The sequence below is a fragment of the Brassica oleracea genome, chromosome C9 (assembly GCF_000695525.1).
Source record: "Brassica oleracea var. oleracea cultivar TO1000 chromosome C9, BOL, whole genome shotgun sequence".
Taxonomy (NCBI): Eukaryota; Viridiplantae; Streptophyta; class Magnoliopsida; order Brassicales; family Brassicaceae; genus Brassica; species Brassica oleracea.
Window position 1 is genome coordinate 48024704 of NC_027756.1, and position 14446 is coordinate 48039149.

Sequence of the window (14446 nt, forward strand, 5' to 3'; positions counted from 1 at the left end):
TTGTGGAGCAAAAACTCGATTTTGCGATTTCGGGAGGAAAACTTTTGATTTTGATGCTCAACAAATTGGAGAAAAGAATCATATCATATCTTAATTTTTCTAGTTTTATCTTTAAAATTTAAAAACAAAAATAAATGAAATATTTTTTTCAATTAAATGAGCTAACCCTGGTACCAGCCCTAACCCTTGATTATAATAGGTAGGTCTGGGCATTTCGGGTATCGGTTCGGTTCGGTTCGGGTATTTCGGATTTCGGGTAGTTCGGATAGGGGCTAGAGGATCCATTTAGTACTTGACCTATTTTCGGTTCGGTTCGGTTCGGATAGTTTCGGGTTCGGTTCGGTTCGGATAGTAAATGTAGGAACCGGAAAATATCCGGAAAATATCCGGAAAAAGTCCGGGTCTCATTTGGATCCGGTTCGGGTTCGGATAGTTCGGGTAGTTCGGATAATTTGGATAAAATATCGGTTACTTAGGGTAAAATATCAAATAATTAGGATGATTTAGATAAAAAAATTTAGATATTTCGGATTACTTTGGATATTTCGGATAAAACTATCCGGATAGTTTCGGATACTTTCGGGTAGTTTGGATATTTTATAATAATTTAGTTATCCTCAACTATTTTCAGATATTTTTAATAGAATTTTAAATTAGAAATATATATTTAGTGATGTTATATGTATATATAATTAATATTTTTATATATTCGGGTACCCGTTCGGTTCTCGGTTCGGTTCGGTTATTTCGGATATAAAAATATAGGAACCGTTCGGATATTTGAGAGTATTAGTCCGGTTCCGATTTCGGGTATTTCGGTTCGATTTCGGTTCGGTTCTTCCGTTCCGGTTATTTTGCCCAGGCCTAATAATAGAATTAAAATAGAATTGGATTAAAATAGGGCGGAGTTTATAATAAACAGTAGAGGGTTGGGCCTTAACCCTCTAGTCAACATCCCTAAATACAGCTAAGTTTATTAAATAAAAATACTTGTGGCAAGATCATATATTACGCAACAAAGTTCTCTGTTACAACGGTAGTCTACAACAAACAAACACAAAACAAAAACAGTTTCACTAAAATGTCGTCTTAACAATGAGCGTTTATTGTTATCTTATCCATTAATTGGAAACATAAAGTCACGAGTTTCAAAAATATGTTTGAATTTGTCAGCGAAATATATAAGAAAATACCAACGGTGCGTTGGACTGGTTGGTGCTTAATTTAGTTTTTGGAATCGGTTTCATTACGCCCTAATTCGATTCCTTTTGGGAGGACGGATTTATGCCATGTCTCGGTATTACCAACCGTTGCGTCCGGTCTAAGGTCTAAATTACTGGTAACAATCATGGGAACAATAGGAACGGATAGGAAATGAACAAGGGTAGGAATAAAATTTTATGAATGATGAAGAATGATGATTCTTTATCAAAATTAATGAAGAATTGATTTGTTCTATAATTCTCTACACATAAAGGAATGAAAAAGAATGAAAATGAAAACATATTTCTCATGAATGGTAAAAAATTTAAGGAATGTTAAAAAACATCGTGTTCCTCCTCATTCCCTTGGTCACTAGTCAAACCCTAAGAGATTAGTTAATCATAAGAGTATCATTAACCCTAAAACCCTATTAGGGTTTCTTAATGACTTTTTAAGTATTAAATGTTAGTTAAGAACTTAGTTAAAAGACACCAACATTTTTGTGCTCCAATACTAATCTCTTGATTAAGGGTTCTTATAAAAAAAAAATTAAAACTAATTCATTAGAAAGCAAAGGAGTGTGAGAAGGCATACCAAGTTCAATGAATCTTTCCATGTCTCAACATCCCATCTCCTTACAGAATGGTCCCATGAACAAGAATAAACTACATCATGCTCTGGCCAAACAAGTGATGAGACACATTGTGTGTGTCCAACAAGTGTAGTCTCCGCCTCTCTCTGTAACAAAGTTCATTCCGAAATTATTAGATACGTCAACTCAACTGAGAAAATACAACTGTTAAAGAGTACATTTGTCTCTTTCTCTTGATCTGAAGAGACAAGAGAGTTTGCATATCATCCCGACTTTATTGACTGTACCTCTAACTGAGATTCCTCAGCCTGATTATTTCCTTTTCTTTTCTTCCCTGGTACTGACAACTCTGAAGTAAACTCATTGGTATCCCACACATTGATCGTGCAATCCCATCCGAGCAAACCTGAATACATTATACAGTAGGTGAGCGCGATGGAATACGATGTAGTTTCACTTGCAACACACAAGCCAAGCTCAAGGGAAAACATCAAACCCTGCTTCCGTATTTCTGAACTATAACACTTGCCTAGGCATGGGCATTCGGGGTCCAATCGGGTTTCGGTTTTATCCATTCGGGTTTTGGTTTTTCGGGTTTATCAAAATCAACCCCATTCGGGTTATATAAAAGTTCGGTTCGGGACCGGTTTGGGTTCTATCGGGTTCGGGCCGGGGTTAGTAAATCTTCAAAAAACCGGTATAACCCATTGTACTTTCGGGTTCGGGTCCCAATCGGTTCTTCGGTTTAAAAATACCTGATTTGAACCTATTTTGTAACTAAAACATAAATGAAATCGGTTCTTCGGATTTAAAATACATGATTTGTACATATTTTAATAGCCAAAACATAGCTAAAATCGATTCAAAAATAATAAAAAACATCAAACGTGATCATTCAAAATCAAGCGAAAAATAAATATAGTTAGTGATAGAAAAAAAAACCAGATAAATGAAATCATAAAACAAAAACTAAGTTCTCATGAAATGAGAAATATTATTCAATGAAAACAAAACCAAAATCTAAAAACTTCAGGCTTCAACCGCCACATTCCACCATCAACCTTCATGTAACAGATAATTATTTTAGAAGTTCAATAATATCTTAAAGTATTTTGGATACATATTAAGAATTAAGATCATATTTGGTAGAAGTTCTTTTGTGATTTTAAATGTTTCGGGTTCTATCGGATATCCATTTAGGTCCGGGTTCGGTTCGGATAATACCCATAACCCAAAATACCAAAAAACAGGATCCATTCGGTATTTATGTCGGGTTCGGATCGGTTCAGATTCATTTTTATCGGATCGGGTTCGGTTCGGATTTTCAAGTTTGGTTTATTTGTCCAGCCCTACACTTGCCACTGACGCCCTGTGTCCACGTAATATCTTGAAAGCACCAAGTCTTGTAGTAGTGTCACCAGATTCAGTTGTATCAACCTTTATACATAAAGATATGACTTCAGTGAACCGGAACCTTCACCTTTGATGCCACAGCCCTTATGTATTCGATTCCAAGAGTCCTTTACTGTAAAAACCAATGGTTTAAAAAGACTATCAACGCTAATTCGATGTGCCACACGAAATGAAAAGCTGCTGTGTTTAGTGAGTGATTATGATTAAAAACATTACCGCTGAGATTCCTTTCGCGTTAAGAAACTGTTCAGGCGACATTCGAATAAGCTCCCCATCGATCAGGGAGTCAAATGGCTCAGGCTTTTCTGTTCATCCAATGATCCAAGTTATCACTAATAGATAAGTTTTCATGTACACTCTAATTCACAAGTACAAGCGAGCAATCGAAACTGACAACTCTAAAAAATCAACAAGGTACAGAGCGAGAGAGAAGTGTACCGAGACGAGTGACACTGGAAGGGATAACGACAGAGAGAGACCGAGACGAGTGACACTGGAAGGGATAACGACAGAGGTGACCGGAACTTTGAACGGAGAGTCAAGCTTCGTTATGAGCTTCACGTGAATTACTTTGGATGCATCTTCTCCTTCGCCGTTCATTTTTGCCTCTACATTCTCCAATAGCCGATTACAGAGCAAGAAGGAGACGCAGAGATTGATTAGGGAGAGAGACACGGAGTGATTCCGTCGAGAGAGAGAAATAGATGAATGCCCTTTCGGCAACACGTGTCTCAGAAGACCATCTCTTCTAGCACCTAATTAAGAAACGGGGTTAAGCGGCCGCATTAATGATGCTCTAAGGCCCGGATCACCTCCCGATTATTTTTAAAAAAAATATTGACAAAATGGTTAAAACTCTTGGATTTGTTTTTAGCATAGGAACTATATGGGTTAGAATAAACAGATGATATGGATATGACAACTTACAGTGCATCCATTGCACATCACGAGATGGCTACCTAATTGAACTTATATGTTTCTATGGTGAAAACTGAAATGTATAAGGCAGATATACGATCAGGTTGAGTGGGAGTGTTTAAGAGAACTAATAGCGACAGTAATTTATGATTTACAATGAATTAGGCTGGATCATGCATTTTGTGAGCTAGATGACTTATGTGTTTGTTAAGACAGTCGTAATTTGATCACAAACATCATTTGTTTAATTATTTATTTGACTGGTTAAAGTTTATTGTTTAATTATTTATAGTTCCACGTCTCTACCAAACACCCAGCTAAACGAGACAGATCCCTTTGACTGACGTTTGACCCTGTCGCTGGCTCTTTCCTCTAACCTCTTGATCCTCTGCGGCAACGTGCACAGATACTCCTGTGCTCTCCTTCCTTCACCTGACAACCCCGACCCCAAACTCTCCACCTTCCACCTCCTCAACAGAAACTCCAAGATACCAGCGTAATCCGCCGCCGTGTAAACTCCGATCCTCTGCGCCACCGCGGCGTAGTGATCAAAAAGTTGGTCGTCTCTTCCGTCGTGCATAAGGTGAGCTGGCATCGTGATCCGCTTTTTCATCATGCTCGCCAGCGCCTGTACTGTTCCGTCGGGGTCGAGCTCGAATAGCTTCTCCACTATCTTCGTGTAAGCAGTCTCGTGACGTTTCTCGTCGGCGGCGATTGTTCCGCAGATCTTTGCTAGTGTTGTATCGCCGTAGGTCGTGGCTAGCCTCGCCGTGTTGCCGTGAGAGATGAATGTGGCGCGTTCTTGGAACGATGTGTAGATGAATCCATTGTAAGGATTGTTTTCAAACTTCGAATCCTAAAAAAAAAATATCAGCAAACAGATTTTATTATTAATATTGAAACTATAAAGTTTAAAACTCCTCAAAATGATGCAAAACTAAGAAAAAACAAAGTCGAATGTAACAAAAATTACGCCAAAAATAAATATATTAACTCTATAAAAAGTTAGACAGAGTAGATAAGGAGCTTAGAAACTTATCAAATTAATATTGAAAACTGTAAATTTATTATTTAAGTAATTTTCTCGAATAATAGTGAAAAATTTCATGCAATTCCCCTTAGTAATTTATAAAAAAATTCAGCATGCAACTAAAAAAAAATCATACGTTTAGCCTAAACCTCGTCTTGATAAGAGAAACGAATCTTTATTTAAACCAATTTAATAAAAACGTATGTCACGAAAATAAGATAAAAATCGAATACTTACCATACCAGAACCGATTAGATATTGTATAGTCCTTTCAACATGTCGCATATCAACGCGACCACATAGGTAAAGATACTTGTTAAGCAAATCACCGTGACGGTTTTCCTCCGCCGTCCATGCTCTGATCCAAACCGCCCACGGCGATAAACTCCCACCGGTTTCATCCTTAACGCCGTCAAGTGTGTTTAACGTCGTTTGATACGTTGGAAGTGCTTCTTCCGTGATCATGTCTCCGACAAGAACTACAAAGTAGTCATCAGGAATCTCCTTTGTTCGTTCTCTAATCTCTCTGACTTGGTCGTAGAATGCATCATCGGTCTCGGGCGCCGGTAAAAAGTCCTGTGGTTGCCATGAATCTTCGACCGGTTTGAGATACGGTAGTAGTGTGGTTTCTGCCCAGTTCTCCATTGATTTGAAGATCTCGAGCTTCTCTTGTGGTATTGTGTGTGTTATTTGGTTATTTACTTCCTTGATTGGTCGAAAATTATTGCATGTTACGTTATTATTCCTGCAAAAAAGTTAAACTAAGTACCAACAGAAATGGGTCCTCGTACTTGCTAAAAAGATTTGCGATATCTTTTACAATTATAGAAAGAAAAAAAAAACATAATATATATTTCTAAAACCATGCATGTATGTAGTTTGACACAAACTATTCGTCTATTTCATTTTACTAATTATAAAAATGAAAAGTCTATAAGTTACTAATCTAATAACTTGCTTTTGAGTCGTTAATCTCAATACCTTTGTGCTTAAAAAAGAAAACATTTTATGGATTACATATATGATTGGTCCATTCTTTTTGCTTTATGAGCCGAGTGGAGACGTTGGGTCATTGCTTCCAGATTGGAGATTGGATTTCTTATTACTTTAGTAAGATTATACAGCGACGGTAAAGATTTTTTTGATATTTGATTTTCAATAATTTTGCATGGTGGGTGAAAATGTATTTTTTAAGACAACTCAGCTTATTAAAGTAGAACTGTACTTGTTGCCTGACAAATACAATTTACCTAACCAGTTTTTAATTTAATCGTTATTTGCAAGCAAATATTTTCAATTAAACTATCTTAGAGCATGATTACTGGGGGTTTTTAGGGTGAGATTATTAGCGAAATATAAGAATCTGTTTTTTAACTTTTAACTAAAAAATCTAAGAACCGGTTCTTAAATAAGAGCATCTTCAAAAAAATCAATCGAAACTTATTTACAATCTTAAGATCACCTAATGATGACTAATGTCACGATCCATGTGAAAACAAACACCACGCAATGCATGTGTAGGCACACAGGAAAGTTAAAGGTATAGTCATTCTGCAGTGTAAAGAAAATGTTTTCAGGTGGACCAAAAAAAAAAGTTGACATCATGATACGAATCATGAATATGCAAAGATACATAGAATCCAATGTATATTTTAGTCCCACTTAACATGACAATAATGACTTTAGCTAAGCGTTAAAATGTAATGCTCATGTAATACCTCAGATCATAACAAAAATATGTGATAAAACGTTAAATCTCATTTGAGCAACCACATTAATGAAACTGCATTATAATTTTATTTATTTGTGTTTGAAACGACGGAATAATATTATATTTAGGATAATTACATAGAAAACAGAGAGATTGAAAATGATATTCAGGTCACACTAAGACCCTACCTAAATGTTTATGCATATCTAAAGGAAAAAGTGTGTTTCAAAAAAAAAAAAAAAAATCTAAAGGAAAAAGTGAAATCGAAGATCTAAACTAAGTATCAAAAACATTTAAAAGGCGAAGAGATTTTACCTAGCAGGGTTCTTGGTGACGCAAGAAACTTGAAGGAGACGAGAAGAAGAAGATCCAAAGCCACGGGGAGGAGAAGTTATTGACGACGGCTTCTGCGTCATCACCGGCGAGGGCAAAAGCAAAGCTATCGACATCTCCGCTCTCTTTCTTTCTATCTCTCCTCAACAGATCTTTTTGATTCTTTCTTTCTCTCTCTCTCTCGTGCTTGCGCGTTACAAGTTGGAATATATATCTCTATATATACAAAGTAAAGTTGGCTTGAGTTGGAGTGTTCTGTCTTCTCATTGATTATTCTGAATATCTGATTAATTATAGTATTACTATAGTACTCCTTAAGCAACCATTGACAACTGTTCGTTTGATTTAATCAATTATTTGGAAGATTCGTCTAACTTCATAAATAGTTTTGATGTATAACTTCCGCAAGAAAAGCCATTTTTTCCTGGGGAAAAACAAAAGTACTAAACAATGTATCAACTAAAAAACCTCTAAAGTATTTTTTTTTTTTTTTGCCATCTTTTATTAAAGTGCTGGGCCGAAGCCCAAAACACAGAAAAAACACTAAAAGCCCACAAAATGGACATAACAAAACAGAAACAAATGGGCCTAAAGCCCAATCGACCCACAAATGTAAACGCGCGTCAACCAAACATACGTGACCGTCCACGCGTTGAGATTCACCGTCAACGCGACACACGCGTCCGGACACCTCATGAAGCATGAACGCCAACCTCTAAAGTATTTTAAATCACCTTCATAATTATTATTTTTTAGATATTTACGAACTAGAGATAGTCAATAAAAATTAAAGCGTTCAAATAATTCAATAATTTGTCCACCAGAAATTTGATGTTATTAATATTAGGCATCATTATTATACAAGTTGTGATTTAAGTGCGTAACCAACTGTCTGTCTATACAGGATGTTGCTCAAAAACAAGTTGTCGTCTAGCAAAATTTGGTTTTTGTGTCATTGATTGGATAACGAAAGTACAAAACCCAAAATGAGAAGTTGCCAAATCCATAACTTTAACGCTATTGACCGATTTAACATCCCACCCTGATAAGCTGGTAAGTAATATTCACTCCGTTACACAAACGTTTTAGTATTTTCACACATATTAAAAAAACACATTAAACAACCATAATAAATGTATCATTTTCTGTAATTTTCAATTTTCAATAACTTTTTACAAATAGTAATTCAGTAAAATCAATTAATTTACGTGAAGTTTACATTTTTTCATAGAAAACACAAAAAATACATCTTTCTGAAACAAACATTTTTTCTAAAAAGTCTATCATTAAGGAACAGAGGAGTACACAATACTACCCATATGAGTTTTTAATTTTCACTTGAAAATTTGCGAAAGAAAGTTATTTGCATTTTATCATAATTTACGTTATGCTAGAACAACAATTTTCCGTTGGGTTTGTCGAACTTAAAAACAATTTTGTTATTCTTTTCAGGTAATTGGTAGTTTATACTAAATTTATAATGATTTTATAACGCATAAGCGTTACAAAAATTAGAAAATATTGATACAAAAACATTAAAATAACAAATTTACAAATGACAGAAGTCTCTGGTTTAGTTAGATAAGTTACGTCAAAATACATTAAAAAAATTAAAATTTTACTATCACCAAGATTTATTTGAATGTTACTCGCTTTAAAAATCTTAAAAACTCTGTAAAGTTATCTTTGGTTAATCGCATTTTAAACATTTCTTATTTGTTTTATTTTATTTTCCAATTTCAACTTTGTTTTGGAGTAATGTTTTTCTATTATATTTTCCATTCTAAAATAGAGTAGAAATGAGTTTACTTAAAAGTATTCACCATTGTTTTTATTTATTTTTTTCATAAAAAATTTAAATCAAATTAAACATTAATTCTATATTAAAGTTATTCAATTAAAAAAAACAATTTTGTGCATTTAAAGTGTTTCATCGTGTTTATCGAACATAAAAACAATTTTCCATTCTTTTTAGGTAACTGGTGACTTTTACTAATTCATAATGATTTTGTAACGCATAAACGTTATAGAAAATTTAAAAACTGAAAATATTGATATAGAAACACCAAAAAAAAAAATCTTTGTTTTCATTTATGATCATTCAAATTATAAAGGTTATGTTAAAATAATTTTTAAAATTAATATTCACTAAAATAAATTTGTAGGTTGTCCATTTAAAAAAATCTTAAACAATTGTGTAATATATACAATTTATAGTCTTTTGAGCGTTTTAAAATTTACTTCATTTTCATTTTAAGTTCTGGAGTAAAATAAATTTTAATCTTGTTATATGTTACTATAAAATATAGTAAGATGAGTTTATTTCATAAATTGGGTAATCATATTACTATTTTATTTTTGTTATTTATTTATCATTAAAAATATAAAATTTAACTAAAACTCAATTATGTTTTGAAGTTTGTTCAATTTTAAATAAATTTTTTTTTACATAAAAAATGATCACATAGAATCCTGAAATTATCAAGTAGTTCTTATATACATTCCAGTTATCTTTTTAGAATTACTACAATCAAAATTACTTAAATAGACCGAAAAGCAAAAGAAAAAGACAAGTCATAAAACGCAAACATCAAATTTAAATTATATTCCCTTTCTGAAACTTACGAGTATATTTTTATCAAAAAAAAAAAAAAAACTTACGAGTATATTCTGGATGAAAAAGTTAAGCAAATGATATTTCCCAAAAAGGTATTGTCCAAGATTATAAAATATGTACACTAGTATCGAAGCACATTGGTTTGGTAGCAAGTTAGCGAACATTACCACAAAATCAGTTTGTAGATTTGACATCATGCTTTCTTTAGAAATAAGTTGAGAACACAAGTTTGATCAAATTCCAAATTGAAATAAACATAGGAGTATAGGACTATTGTTTTCATGATCCATCCCGACTTTTTTAGTCCACCAGTTTCTCATTAGTTCGGCACATCTGGCCTCAGAGCTTGTTTAGCCATACTATCCTCAAACACTAGGTTTTCCCGAATACAGAAACTAAAAGGAGCATAATAAAAAGATTTTGTCAAACGCCAAATATCAAATAAAATTCGGTGGAGATCCGAACAATGTCCACCATCTAAGATCGCCGGAGTCAGCTTTATTTGTACTTAGTCTTTATGATAAATGTTTTCAGAATTAAGTTAGAAATGAAATCAAACTTGTCTTTGTGACAGTGAACAACTAGATCGAACATATATATATATATAAGACTGCATATCATTTTCGTTTACTGATATGTTTCTTATTATATTTGTTTCCACAAAAATGGAGAAATATATTTATCAACTGAATAAAATTTTGCAGTATTGGGAATCTTCCCAATACAATTCAAACCAAACCAATATGTAACCAAACTCAACTAGACAGAAAAGTCTGAAAGAAAAGTATATTGATTTTTTTCTTAAAAGATCGTTTGAACAAAATCTAGTTGTGTCGCTTGAAAGATCGCTTGAACAAAATCTAGTTGTGCCGCTGATCATCAACACCATTAAAACGTGCAATAAAACATATTTGTTGTCCGCTGTTGCCAACAACTCCAAAACGAACATAACCGTAGTAGACTATTGCGACCACAAGACCTACATTAACTGGATTGCAGTATAAGTTTGTTCGGATTCCGAAGCAGCAAAGTGTTGAAAGAAGACAGCCAGGTTGACAAAAACATCATCTTCATCATGTCATTATCGGCAATAATCATCCATGGTAGACTACAAACCAATAAGAGCACATAGCCAAGGTACAAGGATCTTTTTTTATACTAATTTATTATGTTTGTTATAAATTGTGAAATCATTACATCTAGAAATAGAACATAAAATTATATTTCTGCTAGGAAGTTTCACATATGATAGTTATATTTCGATTCTATTTGCATCATAGTAAAAATTGTATGTATTTTTTTATTAATCTTCATAATTGTTAATACATTGTTTTAGGATTCAAAATCCATATCTTCTTCTGCAAAAGCATTAAAGAATATTTTATTTAGTTACTGTATTCTACAAAGAAGAATGACGTATGTAACTTTGCGACGTAGTCACGTAGCATCATACCATCAAAATCTCAAATTTTTGCTTATAAATGAAATATAGATATAGAAAATCACACACTGGTAGTTAACCATTTTCATCGGTTTTATGGTAATAAAATCAAATTCTGATTCGAGTAAATTAACATCTATGGAAACCCAACAAGAAGAATCTAGTCAAGCCCAAATACTATTCCGATCGCGTGAAACCCGCTCATGGATTATTCTCAACCCGACCCGGTAATAATTACCCGCTTTAAAAGTCACGCGCTCGGGAATAACATCATTAACGGGCCCACGTCCCTATGTTGATATATTCAGTTAATGATGACGTTACCGTCACAGCTAAGCTAAAGTACTCACGATTCGATAGAAAAAAAATGACCGCTTATAAACGGCGTTTGCTCACAGAAGAATAAACAAAAAGGCAAAACGAGCGAAAAAGTTAAACCCCCAAAATCGCAACCACCATGACCACCGTAACGGAAGGCGCGAAGGCTGTCACGCCGAGGTGTAAGAATAGCGGAAGGCTGCGTGTGATGTGTAGGTACGGCGGAAGTATACTCTCGCTCCCGCAGACGAAATCGCCGCGCTACGTCGGCGGAGACACTCGGATCGTCGCCGTCCCTCCCTCCGCGGAGACGAGCGTCGCATCGCTCGTCAGCCACCTCGTGGTCACGCTCGGAATCTCTTACGATTTCAAGGTCAAGTATCAGTTGCCCGATCAGGAGCTGGACTCGCTCATCTCCGTCGAGACGGACGAGGATGTTCAGATCATGATGGAGGAGCACGGATACCTCACGTGCGAGTCCTCGATCCCGAAGACGCGCGTTCGGCTGTTTCTCTTCCCTTCGAAAACTCAAGGCGGCGCGAGTCGGGGAGATCCGGCTCAGTGTAAAGCTGGGGAGGCGGCGGCGGGGGATGTTGATTGGCTTGGGATAGGGGAGTCGAATCCTACTCGCGATGAGTTGACTCAGCCCGTGCTTCAGCACCCGAAGACTGATACGTGGTTCGTAGATGCGTTAAAAGGGGTGGAGATGATGCAGACTGGGGGGAATAATAGCGGGAGTAGCGCCGGGAGCGGTGGGATTTGCGGACAGGAGTCGATGATGCTCGAGACTAATTCGTCGTTTGGCTCGACGTCGTCCTCTGTTTCTTCGAGCAAATTGCCTCCGATGAAGAGCACCGGCGAGGACAATACGTCGAATTCTCAGGTCAAGTTTGCGCCCATAGAATCACTGACAAGGTATTATATTCCTTAAGTGTGGTGACATAAAAGCTATCTCTTGAAGTAACTTTAAAAAAGAAAACATAACTCTTGGAGCGATCCTGTTGTTGAGTATAGGTTTTCTTCTATATATATGATCCGTGGAACAAGTTCATATACTCTCAGAGATCATGTTGTTGAAGTGAGTTAAGAAGAAAACATAGTTCTTGGAGCAATCCTGTTGTTGAGTGTAGGCTTTCTTCTCTATATATACATGATCTGTGGAACAAGTTCGTAGTCTAGACAGTAAGGACAATGCGCTCTGGTGTATGTTATTCCTTTGTGATGTATTTTTATTCTAGTATTTGAATTTGAGTTTCTAATTCCTAAGGATTGTATATATTTTTTTTATTTTCAGAGAAGATGTCAATCCTCTAATCACGTTTTGTTCAAAAGACAATTCTTTTGCTGATCACCATTCTTCCTTTCCTTCTTACTGTTAACAGCGGCAATACTGCAGTCACACCAATATCTTTTCAAGAGCTACCGACAAGCCCTCATGTTTTGGAGACCAAATTATCTCCAAACACGTACGAGCCTGACCTAAACAAACCAGTTCCAGTTTCGGGGTATCCACAATTTCTGAACCAAGCTCAACAACAACAACAACCTATCTACGTGGTTTACACTGGACAGCCGCCTTACATGACCGGAAACTCACCTATGGCATTGCCTGCGTACCAGCACATGAACCAGATACATTATCAGCTCCAGCCTCAGCCATACCCAGTCTATTATCCAGTTGAGCAGTATAATTCGAGGTATGTTCAAGCTCCGCCTGTGAGACACAACACCGCTCTAAACACCCACCATGTTGAATCCCCAGTGGCTCGCACCAGCAGCCCTCTAGCTCCAGAGTTTTCCTCGCAGGTTTACCTTACACCCAAACCCGATTCATCGGTGCAAACATCAAGTGAAGCTGGTGTTAGTACTACATGCAAAGATGATTTCATCTACAACACTGACCTCGATGACGATACAGCTCGTGCTCAGCTTTACAAATCACAGCCACCCGCTCCAATAGTATCGTCTGAGTTACAAACAATGATGCTGACTGAAGCTCTGGGTCAGCTAAACACCCACAAAGGTTTATAAGACTTGAGAGCATTAAAATCGGTTTTCATGCTGCTGAGGTTCGTTTCAGGTATTTGGTTTTTACAGTTTTGTTTTCGTTTTCTTACACATATATATATATACATACGTCTGCTTTTCTTGTCTCCTTGGTGATCCTTGTCCCACTTCTTTCACACACTTGGTTGCTGTAATACAATGATGATCCTATTTTATTTCCTTTATGAAGTTTACAGGTTACATTTTATAAAGAAATATGTTAGCATATGATTTACTTTTTTCATTTTGGCCCAGTAAAAAATCATTAATGAATTAAATATATGTCTCGCTGTATTTATTGTTCTTCAAATTTGCCAATTATGTATCTTGAGATCTGCACCGTCTACGTGTCTCTTAAAGCTCAATATTGTTCGTAACTTAACTAGTTACAGGCTAACGAACCACTACAGTGTAGCACCTGATTCATACCAGCGTCACTCCCTTCCGGAGAGATTAGTGGGCGAGTAATCGGACACTCGATCTGGTGAATCGAAACCGAGGTGCATCAGATCAAATCGTGAGATAAAATTTTGAATTCTCTTTCCGAATGGAGGATTGACCTGTTATTGGGTTTTAGGGATCCCTTAATAAGAAACATAAAAAATGAACGCGGAGCGATCGTCGTTGTGAACTTCCTGATGGAGGAGAACTGCTTCTTGACGGCGTTTGAGCTTCTTCACGAGCTCCTCGACTATGGCCACGATGCCCAAACAATTCGTCTTAAGGAGTTCTTCTCCGATCCTTCCCGTTTCCCTCCTGATCAGATTTCTTGGTATAATTCCATTCGAGGTTCGCCAACTCTTCGCCTCAGCGTTTGTATTGTA

General features: G+C 35.9%; 2 protein-coding genes across 3 annotated transcripts; one reads left to right on the forward strand and one right to left on the reverse strand.

The window, feature by feature from the left end:
- Positions 1 to 4241: 4241 nt before the first annotated feature.
- Positions 4242 to 7404, reverse strand: LOC106313000 (acyl-[acyl-carrier-protein] desaturase 3, chloroplastic). The gene is made up of 3 exons (XM_013750715.1): positions 7183 to 7404; positions 5394 to 5901; positions 4242 to 4982 (listed from the first exon to the last, which is right to left on the reverse strand). Exons 1-3 carry the CDS (start codon positions 7314 to 7316, stop codon positions 4413 to 4415), a joined length of 1212 nt encoding a protein of 403 aa, XP_013606169.1. The 5' UTR covers positions 7317 to 7404; the 3' UTR covers positions 4242 to 4412.
- Positions 7405 to 11597: 4193 nt separating this feature from the next.
- LOC106319313 lies at positions 11598 to 14237 on the forward strand. 2 transcript variants are annotated; one of them, XM_013757596.1, is made up of 3 exons: positions 11598 to 12491; positions 12959 to 13656; positions 14015 to 14237. In XM_013757596.1, exons 1-2 carry the CDS (start codon positions 11716 to 11718, stop codon positions 13605 to 13607), a joined length of 1425 nt encoding a protein of 474 aa, XP_013613050.1. In that variant the 5' UTR covers positions 11598 to 11715; the 3' UTR covers positions 13608 to 13656; positions 14015 to 14237. The 2 variants fall into 2 exon arrangements, with proteins under 2 accessions (XP_013613050.1, XP_013613049.1); XM_013757595.1 differs by lacking the exon at positions 14015 to 14237 and having other exon boundaries at positions 12959 to 13805.
- The last annotated feature ends 209 nt before the right edge of the window (positions 14238 to 14446 follow it).

Bases quoted from the DNA above. Each gene is read 5' to 3' on its own strand.
- LOC106313000 (XM_013750715.1), bottom strand. From the start codon at position 7,316: ATGTCGATAGCTTTGCTTTTGCCCTCGCCGGTGATGACGCAGAAGCCG. The intron at 5,902-7,182 runs GTAAAATCTCTT...ACTTTTTTGCAG, and splicing joins GTCACCAAGAACCCTGCTAG to GAATAATAACGTAACATGCA. The intron at 4,983-5,393 runs GTAAGTATTCGA...TTTTTTTTTTAG, and splicing joins ATCTAATCGGTTCTGGTATG to GATTCGAAGTTTGAAAACAA.
- LOC106319313 (XM_013757596.1), top strand. From the start codon at position 11,716: ATGACCACCGTAACGGAAGGCGCGAAGGCTGTCACGCCGAGGTGTAAG. The intron at 12,492-12,958 runs GTATTATATTCC...TACTGTTAACAG, and splicing joins CCCATAGAATCACTGACAAG to CGGCAATACTGCAGTCACAC.